Source organism: Balaenoptera ricei, chromosome 2 (genome assembly GCF_028023285.1).
Source record: "Balaenoptera ricei isolate mBalRic1 chromosome 2, mBalRic1.hap2, whole genome shotgun sequence".
NCBI classification, from domain to species: Eukaryota; Metazoa; Chordata; class Mammalia; order Artiodactyla; family Balaenopteridae; genus Balaenoptera; species Balaenoptera ricei.
The window spans coordinates 165993818-166012313 of NC_082640.1; the positions used below are offsets into that span (position 1 = coordinate 165993818).

At 37.0% G+C, this 18496-nt stretch overlaps 1 protein-coding gene across 2 annotated transcripts in view; it reads right to left on the reverse strand.

Annotated features, from left to right (window-relative positions):
* Positions 1-18496, reverse strand: part of CEP128 (centrosomal protein 128) — a 428617-nt gene that overhangs the window by 304219 nt on the left and 105902 nt on the right. Inside the window, exons 11-13 of one of the 2 annotated variants that reach the window (XM_059915804.1) lie at positions 12318-12392; positions 10587-10719; positions 3855-4006 (exon numbers count right to left, since the gene is read on the reverse strand). In XM_059915804.1, coding sequence (XP_059771787.1) covers positions 3855-4006; positions 10587-10719; positions 12318-12392 — 360 coding nt within the window. The remainder of the gene's footprint in view (positions 1-3854; positions 4007-10586; positions 10720-12317; positions 12393-18496) is intronic. The other variant, XM_059915805.1, reaches the window with a different exon arrangement.

Genomic DNA, 18496 nt, shown 5'->3' on the forward strand with positions numbered 1-18496 from the left:
CTATGTCACCAGTAACTAGAACAGTGCCTGGCATGTAATAGATGGTCATTAACTATTTCATATGTGAGTAAATGTTCAATCTTTCTCTCCAATTGTGTTTCATATCCAAATCTATACAACCTACCCCAACTAACCCAAGAGAATTCCAACTCTTCTGGTAACACATGTGAAAATGTAAAAGAACTATTAATTTAGGACAAAGGGAAAGCTAGCCTCTTTCAATGAGAGCATTATTACAGTATAAATAATTTTTAAATGTCTACATACTTGAGGTTTTTTCAATTTATTCCATAAATGGTAAATAAAAAGAAACAATGGGAAGGAAGGGAGAAGAGGAAGGAGGGAGGGAGGACAGACCAACATGTGGTTTTAAACAACTCAGCAAAGAGATTTTTCTGCCTCTGGCATCATTAGCATAGTTTTTTTTTTTTTTTTTTTAATATTTAACTTTGACAAAATAATCATATATTTTACCACATTTGTCAGCAGAATAAAAGGCTAAATAATTCTCATAAAAATACTTTAAAAGTCCTACAATTACAACTGCTCTGAGAATATTTCTAGTAAGAATTTATTAAACATGTAGAGAGGAAGGCAAGATCAAGATGGCAGAGTAGGAAGACCTTCAGCTCACCTCCTCCCAAGGACACACGAAAACTTCAACTACTTATAGAACAACTATCTCTGAGAATGACCTGAAGACTAGCAGAATAGCTCTTCCACAATTAAGGATATAAAGAAAGAAAACCACACCAAGATGAGTACAAGGGGAAGAGAAGTAATTTAGTCACAACCCAGCAGGTTAACCCCCAGCAGGTGACCCAAAAGAGAAAGGAGATGTCACAAACTCAGAGGTCCTCCCTAAGGAACAAGGGGTTCAGTCCCAACTTTGGGTACCCCAGCCCTGCAGACTGGCACCTGGAAGACAAGCCCCCTTAACTGGTTTTGAAAACCAGCAGGGCTTACAGCCAGGAGAGCTGGAGGGCTGTAGAAAACTGAGACTTTGCTCTTAAAGACTGGCAACACAAACTTACTCCAAGTCCCAGAACAGAGGCAGCAGAGTGACAAGTGCCTAACACCCTAGCTGTCCTGCCAAGACTGCCTCATCAGACCCCCCCAGCCCACGCAAGGCTCCCTCTCTAGTCCCCCACCAAGGCGGCAATCCCTGGCACACCCCTGGAGAAGCCTTGGTTCATGCTGGGCTCCAACTCTAGCCCCTCTGGCTCCAGCCCCCTTGCCAAGGTGGTGGCCCTCTATGGGCCTTGGGCAAAGTCCCAGCCCATACGGCTCCAGCTCCAGCACCCCTACCACCAGGGAGCAGCCCCCAATACACCCCAGGAGAAGCCCAGGATCACTTCGGCTCCAGCCCTTCCATAAAAGCCACTGAACATACATAGTCTGTATAAAGACACTCCTACACAAGGACACATCTTCAAGATGTGGAGAGGTAACTGTTTCTCTGAATTCATGGAGACAAACACAAAAAGTGAAGCAAAATGAGAAGACTGAGGACTCTATTCCAAACAAAAGAACAAAATAAAACCCCAGGAAAAAAACACAAAACTTTAATGAAATGTACGTAAGTAATTTACCTGATACAGAGTTTAAAGCAATGCTCGTAAAAATGCTCACTGAACTTGGGAGAAAGGAAGAACACAATTAGAACTTCGAAAAATAATTAGAAGATATAAGAAAGAAGGAATCAGAGGTGAAGAATACAATAACTGAAATGAAAAATACACTAGAGGCAATCAACTGCAGATGAGGTGATGCAGAAGAATACATAAGCAACCTGGAAGACAGAATAGCTGAAATCACTAAATCAGAACAGCAAAAAGAAAAAAGAATTTTTAAAAATGAGGAGAGTTTAAGAGACCTCTAAGATAACATCAAGCATAGTAACATTCACATTATAGAGGTCCCAGAAGGAGAGGAGAAAGAAAGGGGTAGAAAATGTATTTGATGAAATAACGGCTGAAACTTTAACCTGCTGGAAGAAACAGATATCCAGGTCCAGGAAGCAAAGAAAATCCCAAACAAGATGAACCCAAAGAGATCCACACCAAGACATACCATAATTAAAACAGTAAAAGCTAAAGAGAGAATTTTAAAGGCAGCAAAAAAAATCAAGTCACATACAAGGGAAGCCCCATAAAGCTATCACCTGATTTCTCAGCAGAAACTTTACAGGCCAGAAGGGAGTGGCATGATATATTTTATTTAAAGTGATGAGAGGAAAAACACCTACAACCAAGGATACTCATGTGGCAAAGTTATTCAGAATTGAAGGAGAGATAAAGAGTCTCCCAGACAAGAAAAAACTAAGAAGAGGTTAACACCACTAAACCAGCCTTCCAAGAAATGTTAAAGGAACTTCTTTAGGTGAAAAAGGAAAGGCCCTATAAAGGTAGGAAAATATATGATAGGAAAAAACCTTACTGGTAAAGGAAAATATATAGTAAAGGCAGTGAATCAACCACTTAAAAAGTTAGTGGAAGGTTAAAAGACAAGTCAGAAAATCAACTGTAACTACAATAAACAGTTAAGGATACACAAAAAGATGTAAAATTTGATGTCAAAAACAGAAAACATGGTGGGGGGGAATAAAAAATGTAGAGATTTTAGACTGTGTTTAAACTTAACTATCAGCTTAAAGTTAATTAATTAATTAATTAAGATACATTTTCTGTTGATGCACAGACAAGATGAAAGAGAAACTCAGACTACAGTAACATTAAATATTTCCTTTGGATTATATAAAGTTATATGCTTTTAACACCAATTTTCTACCTTTCATTATTATTTAGGAAATTCTTCAAATCTGGCAACTTATTACAATTAGAACACAACTTCACTAATAAGAACAGAGTAAGACTGATACATATCTATTTCCAAATGTGTCCTCCATGTTTGATCTAATTTGCATAATTAGGAATTAAGCCATTTTCTTTTTATGAAGTTCTTTCATTTGATTTTTTTTCTTTTTTAGCTAGTGGATCCCTTTTTTTTTTTCTTTTTTTAAAAATTTATTTATTTAGTTATTTTATTTTTGGCTGTTTTGGGTCTTCGTTTCTGTGCAAGGGCTTTCTCTAGTTGTGGCGAGCGGGGGCCACTCTTCATCACGGTGCGCGGGCCTCTCTTGTTGCGGAGCACAGGCTCCAGACGCGCAGGCTCAGTAGTTGTGGCGCATGGGCCCAGTTGCTCCGTGGCATGTGGGATCTTCCCAAACCAGGGCTCGAACCTGTGTCCCCTGCATTGTCAGGCAGATTCTCAACCACTGCGCCACCAGGGAAGCCCCTTTCCTTTGATTTTTAATATTTTCTGATACTTACGCCATCTGTGCTGGATAAAAGGCAACCTGGAAACAGTAGCTGCCTAGTTACACTTCACTCATGGTTGCCACATCATTCATGACTACTACACAACTCTAAATTGATGGAGGCATCAACTCTACCTCATGGCAAACAGCTGGAGATTTGAAACCCTTTATGTTCCCAAAGAAAAAATATCAGTAATAACTTTTTGCTGTGCCTTCTGCCAGTTTCACCCCCCAAACAAATAACTGTTCCTTCAAAGAAAAAAGGCCCCTCTGTGTGAGGGACGGGCTCAATTGCTACTGGAACAAGAATATTTTCAAGTTTGATAGGTATCCTGGCTTTGAGGTCCCAATGAAGAGAAATGACTTCATAGAAATTTTTATATGTAATTAAAGTGGTCATCTATATAACTTTACCTTATCTATATCCAAACTAGAGTTCATAAAACATCACAATCTTTATATTAAAATTTCATTAAGCAATTCTATGAAACAGAACTGAAGTCCTTTGAATACAGCTTAAAAACAGCAAAGTCACCTCTACTTGTGCCGCCAAATGTACTCTCTCCTTGTCTTTTCGCTCCAAGCACCGCTTCACTTCCTCTAACTCAGATGCCATTGCACTGAAGTTCAGCTGCACTCTCCAATCTGACATCTGCTTCTCCAGATCCTCTTTTTCCCGCTCAACCCCTTAAAAGAGAAAATGTAAAGTTTGATGGTTGTTCGTTACTCACAGGATAATGTACTTTCGAATGGTATGTTTTAATATTCTACCTAATACAATCCACTTATTAACTGTCACTGTCACCCAACAGACTTTTCAGAATTTGTCATTCTATTGTTTCAAGTCTCACACAGTTTTCTAGAATATACACATTGCTGTGTCATCCAATATTACCACATTTTGATACTAAACTTAAAGTGTTATCTGATTTCTAGTACAATTTATTTCAAGAAAATTCTATGCATTTTTTTCTTTAATTTGCCTTACATTCCTATATTACCCCCAAACTCTAAAACAAAAATACTGAAAGAATTTTCAACTAAGCTTCTACACCTAACTGAAGTTAGTGAAGTTCACACAACAAAACACTTTTCTTGCAACATAAACAAATGATGCTGCTAAATCTTGATTGTGTTATGACCTCTAATCTATTAATTCTGAAGACTACTACGTACAATTGTATCACTGAACAATACAAATTGACTTAGTATTTATTTTTAGTTCAACATGAAATACTTGGTATATGATGAACAGGGCACTGTTAACACCGTCTTTTTCAAAGATAAATAACACTAAATAAAATCCTTTTCTCAATGAGCTTGTATTCCAAGAATAGAAAGAAAACATATAAATAAAGTACTTCCATGAATTTAAGATGTCAAAAATTGGAACATATGTTATCAATTTAAAACTACTCTTTTTCTAGTAGCTTCCTTTCCAGAATAGGAAAGAAGGAAGGACACACTAGCAAATCCAATTTATAGATCATTCGTAAGACACATCCTAACTTTAAAAATATTAAAATGTCAAAATTGTACATTTTGGATGAAAGATACATAGGTATTTTAATAGCGTGATAAGAGCACTTACAGATACTAGACAAATATTTCTCTATATCTGTAGAATTTCTGTATAATAAATGGTTATTATACAAAAATAGTCCAAAGGATAGAATGATTAACTCTATCTTAATGAGAAACTGAGGTAGGAAGAACTGGTTACTATGGTAGTTCTAAAAAATAGATACAAAATTTCACCAAGCAAAGGAGATGAAGTTGGGGTGATATTTCAGGGAAAGGAAACAGCATAAAGCATAGAGGAACAATATTGGATTTCATATTCAGGTAACTGCACACACAGGAGTTCTACATAGCTAATACATATGAGGGCGGGAAACAGGAGAGTCAGCAGGGAGTTATGCACTGCCAGGGAGCTTAGAAATTAGCCTACAGACCAGGAGTTAACAAACATTTTCTGTAAAGGGTAAGACAGTAAATATTTCAGCTATATGGTCTCTGTCACAACTACTTATTTCTGCTATTACATTGCAAAAGTGACCTGGACAATGCATAAATGAATGGGAGTAGCTTTAGTCCAATGAAGTTTCTTTACAAAAACAGGAGGCGGTCTGGATTTGGCCCATGGGCCATACTCTGCCCACCCCTGCTAGGTCTTCAATGTGAAAATATGCATATTTTTATGTGTAAATGTATATATTCATTTGACAAATATACATATTCATTCATCTTATAAATACATTTTTTATTTTATAAATTTATATATGCATATGTGTGTGCATATATCTCTCTATAGTACCTATCTACATATAGACATAGACATGTTTCATGATATATATAACATTAGTGTATACATACACATATACAAATTAACATTAGTATGAATATATTATACAAATTATGGAGATAATACATATGAATATGTGTATAAACACATATACGTATATGTATATTTATAAAACACATGTATTTGGTGTGATGACATAATACTTTGATATGTTTCATAATATAGATGTAAAATATGAGTGTGGATATATATAAATATATGGATATACACACACACACACATATATATATATATAATGAAACGTTTATCAAAAATAAAATACTTTAAACATAAAGTATAAAATATAGTGTTACAAACACTCTCCTCCCACACCCAGCGGGTTATATGTTCCATTTTAAAGAACTCTTGCTACAAACAATGATGGGTCAGTACAGGATAGTAGTTAAGAGTTCAAGTTTGGGTAGAAAAAAGATTTGGTCTGCTACTTCCAACAAATGTAACTTTAATAAGCAAGGCACTCAATTTCTTTGTTCTTTAGTCTTTTTTTTTTAAGTCATTAAAATGGAAGTAAGAATATTCCCCCCTCATAGAATAGTTGTAAGAACTAAAGGAGACAGTGTAAAATGAGTAGCATAATGCCCTGTAAGAACTCAATAAATTATAATGGGAGGTTTTAATCAAGAGAATAACATGAAAGGTTTGTGTCTTAGAAGGGTCCCTTTAGTAGCAGTACAGAAGACAGATTACAGACAAGCTATTCAACAGAGTAAGACAAGTTAAGAGGGTAACAGAGATGAGATGAAGCATGCCTAAACTGGGCTAGGGGGAACAAGAAAGAAGCAACTTCAAGAGATATCAGGATCTACAAATAGACAGATGTAGAGACTAATTAGATGGAGTGGAGAAGGAATAAGTTTGGATGTTCTTTGTATTTTAGGCTTATCTGGATAAAGAATGATACGATCAATTAAGATAGGACATAAAAACAGGTTTTGAGGAAAGGATGAATTCAGTTGTAAATCGGCTGACTGAGCATTCTGGAAAGACATATATTGATGCCCAATGAACAACTCCATCTGGAGGGTTGAAGGTTAGGAGAGTGAGATGAGCTAGATTTAGGGATCATCGTTTGTAGGTGATAGCTAAGGCATAAGATTAAATAACAACCCCTAGGGAGAGGTACTAAGTGAGAAAAATCATAAATAGGATTCTAGACAACAGCGGCATTTAAAAGGCAAACTGTAAACAAAAGGAAAAGATTCAAATACAAAGACTGAAAACAATTAAGACAGAAGAACCAGGAAAGAGTAGGAACAATGAAGTCAGTGGAAGAGTTCTAAGAGGAAACAAACAGGAGTCAAGTAAGGCAAGTAATGGAAAGATTCCTTTGAATTTGACAGAGAAGACCACTAGTAAACTAAGCAAAGTCAATTTTAGAAGCAGAAGTGGAAGTCATTTTGCAGCGGATAGAGGAACAAACAGCAGGCAGAGCATGATGAGTGTAATTTCTTAGGTAGAATTTTTAAAAATAATACAAGTATTCTATAAAGATGAAAACTCTAGAACTGTTAAAAGAAGGTGAAGAAGTCCACTGTCACAATGACAAGAGAACTTTAAGGGTTTTTTTTTTTTTTTTTTTTAACCTGGGAAGTAGTTAAAAAAAAGAGAGATTCATGGGCTTCCTTGGTGGCGCAGTGGTTGAGAATCTGCCTGCTAATGCAGGGGACATGGATTCGAGCCCTGGTCTGGGAAGATCCCACATGCCGCAGAGCAACTAGGTCCGTGAGCCACAACTACTGAGCCTGCGCGTCTGGAGTCTGTGCTCCGCAACAAGAGAGGCCACGATAGTGAGAGGCCCGCGCACCGCGATGAAGAGTGGCCCCCGCTTGCCAAAACTAGAGAAAGCCCTCGCACAGAAACGAAGACACAACATAGCCAAAAAATAAATAATTAAAAAAAAAAAAAAGAGAGATTCTTCTAGTCCTCAAAGACACCAAAAATAACTAGATTTTATGAGACAACAAAACATATAACAAATGTACCACAGAATCTTTTTCCAAACAAAATGAGAGTTCCTATGTGCATCTTTATGAAAATTTGATGAATAATCTAATACCTTATATTTTACTTTCAAAAATAAATTTTAAAGTATTTGATGTTAAAATATGATTAAATTACAACATCACATGAAACTCAAGCGAACTTAATGGCATGCAAATATATTAGGATAGGTATGTCAAAATTTGCCATCCAGTGAAGATTTTCTGGCAATGTGGAAATTCTAACTTAGGCAACATATTGAGTTATGTGTAGGGAATCTGGGGAATTTGTAACATCAAATGCTTACAAGAGTTTCTACAGTAATTTAGGCATCTGAGTAAGAAGCATTAATATTTAAGTAGTCTGAAATAGTCTACTAGAAACCATTATAAAATTTCAGTATCAACATTTCTGTTAAACACAAACTTTCAAAAAGAAATACATCCAGAGTAATTAAATTCCACAACCTAAATCAACACCTCCACTGAAAAATCATTCTAACAATTTTCAAACACAACGTCTTCCTAATCAACATAAGAAAAAACCAGTCATATTGCTGATAACCACTTCTACAATGTGATTAAATTTTGTCACCAATCTCCAAGTAACAAAAAGATAGAATCTTAATTGTATGCATATATTGGAAAAAAAAATGTGTGTGTGTGTGTGTGTGTATATGAATCTGAAAAAAATTCCACTACTGGCTTGCTGTCTCTTTCTAAAAGAAAGACTCATGAGATAAGCAGGTCTGACAACAGAAATGGGTTTAAAAATCAAGAAGAGAAGACATTAAAATTGGATGCTAATATCAGCAAAAAACAAGTGAAATTTGAAATTAAAGACACAATACCATTTACATTAGCATCCAAAAAAATTAAATACTTAGGTATAAACCTAACAAAATCTATATGATGAAAACTACCAAACTCTGATGAAAGAAATCAAAGATTAACAAAATAAATGGAGAGATATTCCATGTTCATAGACAGGAAGATTCAATATTGTCAAAATATCAGTTCTTCCCAACTTCATCAATAGATTCAATGCAAGCACAATCAAAATCCCAGCAAGTTATTTTGTTGTATATTGACAACCTGATTCTAAAGTTACATGGAATGTCAAAGAATGTCAAAGATTCTAAAGTTACATGGAATGTCAAAGAATAGCCAGTGCAGTATTGAAGGAGAAGAAAAGAATTAGAGGACCGACACTATCCAACAAAACAGTGTGGTACTGGCAAAAAAAAAATGGTCAGGTAGATACATGGGACAGAATAGAGAGTCCAGAAGTAGGCCCACATAAAAATAGTGAACTGATCTTTGCCAAAGGAGCAAAGGCAATACAATGGAGAAAAGATAGTTTTTCAACAAACGGTGCTAGAACTGAAGCCCTACATGCAAAAAAATGAATCTAGACACAGATCTTACACCTTTCACAAAAATTAATTCAAAATGGATCACAGATTTAAATGTAAAATGCAAAATTATAAAACTCTTAGAAGATAAGAGAATGATTTGGGGTTTGGTGATGGCTTTTTAGATGCAACACCAAAGTCACAGTCCATGAAGGAAAGAAATGACAAGCTGGACTTCATTAAAAATTTCGGCTCTGTGAAAGACATTGTCAAGAGAATGAAAAGACAAGCCACAGACTGTGAGAAATTATTTGCAAAGACATATCTGATAAAGAACTGCCATCCAAAATATACAAAGTACTCTTAAAACTAACAATAAGAAAACAAACAACCATACTAAGAAATGGGCCAAAGACTTTAATGAATATCTCACCAAAAAAGATACACATACGGCAAATAAGCATATGAATAGATGCTCCACACCACATGTTATCAGGGAAATGCAAATTAAAACAACAATGATATGCCACTACAAACCTATCTGAATGGCCAAAATCCAGAACATTGACAACTTCAAATGTTGACAAGGGTACAGAACAACAGGAAATCTCATTCACTGCTGGTAGAGGGAAAAATGATACAGCCATTCTGGAAGACAGTTTGGAAGATTCTTACAAAACTAAACGTACTCTTGCCATATAATCCAGCAATCACACTCTTTGGTATTTACCCAAAAGAGATGAAAACTTACGTCCACACAAAAATCTGCATGCAGACATTTAGTTTACAGCAGTTGTATTCATAATCGCCAAAACTTGGAAGCAACCAAGATGGGCTTCTGTATGTGAACAGATAAATAAACTGTGGTACATCCAAACAATGAAATATTATGCAGTGCTTTAAGAAAAAACTTTTTAAAAGAGCTACCAAGCCATGAAAAGACATGGAGGAAACTTAGAGGCATATTACTAAGTAAAAGGAGCCAATCTGAAAAGGCTACACACTGTATGATTCCAACCATATTAGGTTCTAGAAAAGGCAAAACTATGGAAACAATAAAAATATCAGTACTTGACAGAAGTTAGGGGAGAGTGGGATGAATAGTGAAACACAGAGGATTTTTAAGACAGTGAAACTACTCTATGATACTATAATGGTGGATACATGTCATTATGTTTGTCCAATCCTGTAGAACACACAACAAGAGTGAACCCTAATGTAAAATACAGACTTTGGATGACAATGATGTGTCAATGTAGGGTTCATCAGTTATAACAACTGTACCACTGTGGAGAGCGTTGCTGATAGTGGGGGAAGCTGTGACATGTGGGAGCAGGGGTACATGGGAAATCTCTGTACCTTCTGCTCAATAGTGCTATAAACATAAAATTTAAAAATTAAGTCTGTTTTTAAAAAACTGGATGCTAAATTATGATTAACTTGGAAAACCTTGTAGTAGATCAAGAAATAGGATGAAAAGAATATAACATAAGGAAAGCGATTCTGAAAATGGGAAATATTTAAGAAAGATCAATAAAGCCCCAGACATTTACAAGTCAGAATTATACCTCTTCTAAACCTCCAGTCATCTTCTTGTTCGTCCTGATGGTTTGACTGTTGCTTGGAAATCTGAGATACTTGATGTACTAAGCCTTTTTGATCACCTTCTGCTTTCATAAGTTGTGTACGGAGTTCTTCTACCTAAATACACACAGTCAAAAATGAAACTTTTATCAGTTTTAAAAGCAGGAAAAGAATAACTGAACTTACAAATTATTTTTCTAGGGAAAAAAAATTTACTTCCAATGGGCTATTGTAAGCACAAGTTGAAGCCAAGTTAATCTCCTTGTTATGCCAAGCACAATGGAACAGTCTCTTGCTCCATTTCTTTATTCCTCCCATTCCGTCCACAAACAATGAATGTTCTTTCCCCTTCTCTGTGTCTACTGTGACAAAGAATTTGATCACACTTTTTTTAAATCCCTATTTTCACCTCAGTCCACTCTACTGTTATTAACCCAAACTACCTCCAATTAAGTACTATACATTTTTATATTTTTCATTTATTTTCTTTCATGTGAACATAGTCTATTGGTTGGTAAAGTCAAATGAAATGATCACAATTTAGCACACTGTGATATCAAAGTATTGCTCAAAATAAATAAGCAATAAAAGCTGTTAAATAAACTATAAAATCCTTGAGGTAAGGTACCATTTTATTCATCTGCGTATATCTGGAGACTAGCAAGCATGTCCACAATGACCTTTAAACAAGTCAGCAGTGGCAGAAAGACTCAGGTAAAGTCACAATGACAACCTTAACACATAAATCTCTTATTTCAAAAGATAAGATTAGAAATTACAAGGCAGAGTTCAAAAAAAAAAAAAAAAGAATCAGAAGGAAATGAATACAAATATAAACTTCCAAAAAAGAAAGTCTAAACTCTGCCAACATTAATTCCATTGGACCACTGGCTGCAAAACAAAGCCATTACACATTTTTAAACATTTTGTAAAACAGGAGCTACGGTGTTTCAGATGCTTCAGGATTAAATGTCAAAACGTAATACTCCTTCTGAACGTCTAAGATGTCTGACAACTTTGCCTACCTAGCATAGTATGTAGTGAGTTATGTAACCCACACCTCAAAACAGAGGAAGTTACAATTGCAATTTATATTAAACACAGGCAGAAAGGTAGTTAGAAACCCACATGCCCTTATCCAATGTGTATAAAATGGCTATTTCAAGTTACTGAACTTTAAATATCAGAAGCACCAAACTCCTATTATGGGCTAATGGGCTGCAAAATGTTATGCTTTAAAATTAAGCCTTATCTCTGGTTAAAAGGAAGCAGGTAGCATCTTGAGAATGTGAATATAAGACAGTGATGCATTCAAAGTAACTTGAACATGCAAGGTCTGTTTTATGTATTTTAACTTCCTCCTTCACTCTCTAACGTCTCCTTGAATAAAATTAAGCTCCTGGGAAAATTTTATCTTACACATCCAGTCTCACTTTTACACTGGTTATGCTAAGAGAGATAATTCCTAAACTGGAAAAGCAATCAGCAAGATACACTGTCACAGTGGGAACCTGGGCTGGTGTTTTGTATTGGCTTTCTCTGAATCTTCCTGAAAGGATTTCATCTTTTGCTTATGTGTGTTAATATACATTCCTTAAGGAAAAAAACTTCTAGATCTAAGGTTTTTTTTCCCTTTCACAAAGACATTTAATAGGGAAAGAGACTCAATCCTGATTTAATTTAAAAGCAGATTAGCATAGCTTGCATAGACTTACCTGATGCAAAAGTGTTTCTCTGCTGCCTTCTGACTGATTCAATAACCTTCGAGATAGCTCCAATTCCTGTTCAAGCTAGAGTTTCAACAAAGAATAAGGAAAAATGTCCAATGGGGCAGAAGATAACTAAACTATTACAGGCTCAGTTTAAGAGGAGAAAAGTGAAAAAGTTTTCAGATTTTTACAGCTAACATAAAAGGAAAAATATTTTGCTATAAACATATATCAATGCTCCCATTAAAATAATGGTAATTAAATAACAAAAAGTGAACCAGACCAGACTGCACGAGGTCTGGGCTCTAGTCAATTCAATCTCAATTATGACCCCCATTTAAATCTCTTTTCCTTAGGCCTCCTTTCTGTCACCTCTAAAATAAGGATTTTATATTAGATAATCTGAGATCCCTTCAGTTCTAAATCATTTTCATGTAAATTCTAAAGCAGTTTTTTCTTTAAATTACTACATGTAGTATCATATGAACTAAATTAGAATAAAAATTTCAGGGACCCAATGACTCAAAGTATATTTCATCCAACTGGTTATTTTTTATATTCTTAATATTCTTATATTCCTAATACTTCCAATATTACTAACATTTCTAAAAATTTTAATCAGAATAAGATATCTTAAATTTCCCTAATAATATTGCCATTAGATAAGTATGCACAGAAAATGTGCCAGTTAGGTGACTAAATACCCTACAAAGGCAATGTGCCTAGCTTACCTCAAGCTGAAAAATATAACAGGATGTGAAGGGGAGAAGAATATGCCACTCCAAAATATGCCTCTTTGGCACAAGTATTATTCTGAGTTGATGGCAATCAAAACCCAGCAGACTCAGGAGAAGCTTTTCACCTTCCCCTAAATTGCATTTAAAAATTTAAAAAGGAGGTCTGTAACAGAAAGAGAGCTGTTACCAAAGATAACTTTCTATATCTGAAAGACTTCTCTACACGGCAGGGCAAACATTTGTTTACCATACATATACTCTTCTCATCTTCCTGTGAACTGTGTTCCTCCCCTTTGAAGCCCCAAGCCCCTATTCCTTGCCTTAGTTCAGGATGGTAGATAAGCCTCAACTGCCTGGCCGTCTTTGAGTCTCATATTTTTATGGGGCTCCCATACATACAAAATTAAACTTGTTTTTCTCCTGTTAATCTGTTTTATGACAATTTAATTATTATACCAGCCAAAGAACCTAGAAGGGTAAAGGGAAAATTATTTTTCCTCCCCTACAGATGGGATACTTCTGTTAAAAATCCAGAGCTTACATATGCTGGACATGTTTGCACTTTGTAAGGGTAAGGTTGTTTTGTGAAATCACAAATTTATATTAAGATGTTATTAAGTGCTTTGATTTGTAATAGTTATCCTAAATTATCATTTCATTTGAACAAACTACTGTCTATACATTAGTCTTTCAGAAATTGTACATGTGGAAGGTGTGACTATTAAGGAGTAGCATGAGGGAACACTGGTGATGGAACAGTTCCGTATTTTGACTATCGCAGCAATAAGACTGAGATTCATGAGATAAAACTGCACAGAAGTACACACACACAAACACTCAACACACAAATGAGTACACACATAAAGCTGGTGAAATCTGCATAAGCTCTATGCATTGCAACAGTGTCAATTTCCCAGTTTTGATGTTGGATGGCAATTATAGAAAATGTTATCACTGAGAATAACTGGCCCATAGTATATTTGATTTTGCAACACCTTATGAATCTATTATTATTTCAAAATAATTTTTTCATCCAGTTATATAAGTTTTTTAAAAGTGTGCATGCAGCTCAGAAAATAACTATCACATATTTTTAAAAGTAAAGTTGACCCTTGAGCAATATGGGTTTGAACTGCACAAGTCCACTTATACAAGGATTTTTTTCACTCGTAAATACTACAGTACTATAGGATTGAATTCACATATGTGGAACCATGGCTAGAGAGAAACTGCAAATACGGAGAGCTGACTACATGTTATACTCGGATTTTTGACTGCACAGAGGGTCAGGGCACCTAAGCCCCCATTGTTCAAGGGCCAACTGTAAATCAACTATAAAGGACATGTGGAAGCAGAGAATCCACACAAAATATTATCTGACCTGTTCTCTTGTTTCTATAAACAAATAAAAAGGGAAGAGGGGGGACGAGGCAAGATGGCGGAAGAGTAAGACGCGGAGATCACCTTCCTTCCCACAGATACAGTAGAAATACATCTACACGTGGAACTGCTCCTACAGAACACCCACTGAACGCTGGCAGAAGACCTCAGACCTCCCAAAAGGCAAGAAAATCCCCACGTACTTGGGTAGGGCAAAAGAAAAAAGAAATAACAGAGACAAAAGAATAGGGACGGGACCTGCACCAGTGGGAGGGAGCTGTGAAGGAGGAAAGGTTTCCACACACTAGGAAGCCCCTTCGCGGGCGGAGATGGGGGGTGGCGGAGGGGGAAGCTTCGGAGCCACGGAGGAGAGCACAGCCACAGGAGCGCGGAGGGCAAAGCGGAGAGATTCCCGCACGGAGGATCGGTGCTGAGTAGCACTCACCAGCCCGAGAGGCTTGTCTGCTCACCCGCCAGGGCGGGCGGGGGCTGGGAGCTGAGGCTCGGGCTTCGGTGCTAGCTGGGAGGGAGTCCGGGAAAAAGTCTGCAGCTGCCGAAGAGGCAAGAGACTTTTTCTTGCCTCTTTGTTTCGCGGCGCGCAAGGAGAGGGGATTCAGAGCGCCGCCTAAACGAACTCCAGAGGCGGGCGCAAGCCGTGGCTATCAGCGCAGATCCCAGAGACGGACAGGAGACGCTAGGGCTGCTGCTGCTGCCACCAAGAAGCCTGTGTGCGAGCACAGGTCACTCTCCACACCGCCCCTCCCAGGAGCCAGTGCAGCCCGCCACTGCCAGGCTCCCGTGATCCGAGGACTACTTCCCCGGGAGAACGCACGGCGCGTCTCAGGCTGCTGCAACGTCATGCCGGCCTCTGCCGCCGCAGGCTCGCCCTGCCTCCTCAGTACCCCTCCCTCCCCCCGGCCTGAGTGAGCCAGAGCCCCCGAAGCAGCTGCTCCTTTAGCCCCGTTCTGTCTGGGTGGGGAACAGACGCCCTCAGGCGACCTACATGCAGAGGCGGGTCCAAATCCAAAGCTGAACCCCGGGAGCTGTACGAACAAAGAAGAGAAAGGGAAATCTCTCCCAGCAGCCTCAAAAGCAGAGGATTAAAGCTCCACAAACAACTTGATGTGCCTGCATCTGTTGAATACCTGAATAGACAACGAATCATCCCAAATTCAGGAGGTGGACTTTGGGAGCAGGATATATTAATTTTTCCCCTTTTCCTTTTTTTTTGAGTGTATATGTGTATGCTTCTGGGTGAGATTTTTTCTGTATAGCTTTGCTTTCACCATTAGTCCTAAGGTTAGGTCCGTCCATTTTTTTTTTGTTTTTTTTTTTTTTTACTTAAAAAAAATTTTTTTTCCTAATAAATGTTTTCTTAATAATTTTTTCCTTATTTCCTTTTTTTAGAAATTAAAAAAAATTTTTTAGTAAGTTTTTTCATATTTTTTATTTTAAAAAATTAAAAATTTTTTCTTAATAAATTTTTTCTTAATTTTTTCTTATTTTTTTATTACAAAAAATTCATAAATCTATTTTTAAAAATAAAAAAAATTTTTCTTAATAAATTTATTCTTAATTTTTTTCTTATTTTTTATTATAATAGTTTTATTTTATTTTATTTTATCCTCTTTCTTTCTTTCTTTCTTTCTATTTCTTTCTCCCTTTTATTCTGAGCCGTGTGGAAGAAAGGCTCTTCGTGCTCCAGCCAGGCATCAGGGCTGTGCCTCTGAGGTGGGAGAGCCAATTTCAGAACACTGGTCCACAAGAGACCTTCCAGCTCCACGTAATACCAAATGGCGAAAATCTCTCAGAGATCTCCATCTCAACATCAAGACCCAGCTTCATTCAACGACCAGCAAGCTACAGTGCTGGACACCCTATGCCAAACAACTAGCAAGACAGGAACACAGCCCCATCCATTAGCAGAGAGGCTGCCTAAAATCATAATAAGGCCACAAACACCCCAAAACACACCACCAGACGTGGACGTGCCCACCAGAAAGACAAGATCCAACCTCATCCACCAGAACACAGGCACTAGTCCCCTCCACCAGGAAGCCTACACAACCCACTAAACCAACCTTAGCCACTGGGGACAGATACCAAAAACAATGGGAACTACGAACCTGCAGCCTGTGAAAAGGAGACCCCAAACACAGTAAGATAAGCAAAATGAGAAGACAAAAAACCACACAGCAGGTGAAGGAGCAGGGTCAAAACACACCAGACCTAACAAATGAAGAGGAAATAGGCAGTCTACCTGAAAAAGAATTCAGAATAATGATAGTAAAGATGATCCAAAATCTTGGAAACAGAATAGACAAAATGCAAGAAACATTTAACAAGGATGTAGAAGAACTAAAAAGGAACCAAGCAACGACAAAAAACACAATAAATAAAATTAAAAATACTCTAGACGGGATCAATAGCAGAATAACTGAGGCAGAAGAACAGATAAGTGACCTGGAAGATAAAATAGTGGAAGTAACTACTGCAGAGCAGAATAAAGAAAAAAGAATGAAAAGAACTGAGGACAGTCTCAGAGACCTCTGGGACAACATTAAACGCACCAACATTCGAATTATAGGGGTCCCAGAAGAAGAAGAGAAAAGGAAAGGGACTGAGAAAATATTTGAAGACATTATAGTTGAAAACTTCCCTAATATGGGAAAGGAAACAGTTAATCAAGTCCTGGAAGCACAGAGAGTCCCATACAGGATAAACCCAAGGAGAAACACGCCAAGACACATATTAATCAAACTGTCAAAAATTAAATATAAGGAAAACATATTAAAAGCAGCAAGGGAAAAACAACAAATAACACACAAGGGAATCCCCATAAGGTTAACAGCTGATCTTTGAGCAGAAACTCTGCAAGCCAGAAGGGAGTGGCAGGATATACTTAAAGTGATGAAGGAGAAAAACCTACAACCAAGATTACTCTACCCAGCAAGGATCTCATTCAGATGTGATGGAGAAATTAAAACCTTTACAGACAAGCAAAAGCTGAGAGAGTTCAGCACCACCAAACCAGCTTTACAACAAATGCTAAAGGAACTTCTCTAGGCAAGAAACACAAGAGAAGGAAAACACCTACAATAACAAACACAAAATATTTAAGAAAATGGGAATAGGAACATACATATAGATAATTACCTTAAATGTAAATGGATTAAATGCTCCCACCAAAAGACACAGACTGGCTGAATGGATACAAAAGCAAGACCCATATATATGCTGTCTACAAGAGATCCACTTTGGACCTAGAGACACATACAGACTGAAAGTGAGGGGATGGAAAAAGATATTCCATGCAAATGGAAATCAAAAGAAAGCTGGAGTAGCAATTCTCATATCAGACAAAATAGACTTTAAAATAAAGACTATTACAAGAGACAAAGAAGGACACTATATAATGATCAAGGGATCGATCCAAGAGGAAGGTATAACAATTGTAAATATTTATCCACCCAACATAGGAGCACCTCAATACATAAGGCAAATACTAACAGCCATAAAAGGGTAAATCGACAGCAACACAATCATAGTAGGGGACTTTAACACCCCACTTTCACCAATGGACAGATCATCCAAAATGAAAATAAATAAGGAAACACAAGCTTTAAATGATACATTAAACAAGATGGACTTAATTGATATTTATAGGACATTCCACCCAAAAACAACAGAATACACATTTTTCTCAAGTGCTCATGGAACATTCTCCAGGATAGATCATATCCTGGGTCATAAATCAAGCCTTGGTAAAATTAAGAAAATTGAAATAGTATCAAGTATCTTTTCCGACCACAACGCTATGAGACTAGATATCAATTACAGGAAAAGATCTGTAAAAAATACAAACACATGGAGGCTACACAATACACTACTTAATAACGAAGTGATCACTGAAGAAATCAAAGGGGAAATCAAAAAATACCTAGAAACAAATGACAATGGAGACACGACGACCCAAAACCTATGGGATGCAGCAAAAGCAGTTCTAAGAGGGAAGTTTATAGCAATACAAGCCTACATCAAGAAACAGGAAACATCTCGAATAAACAA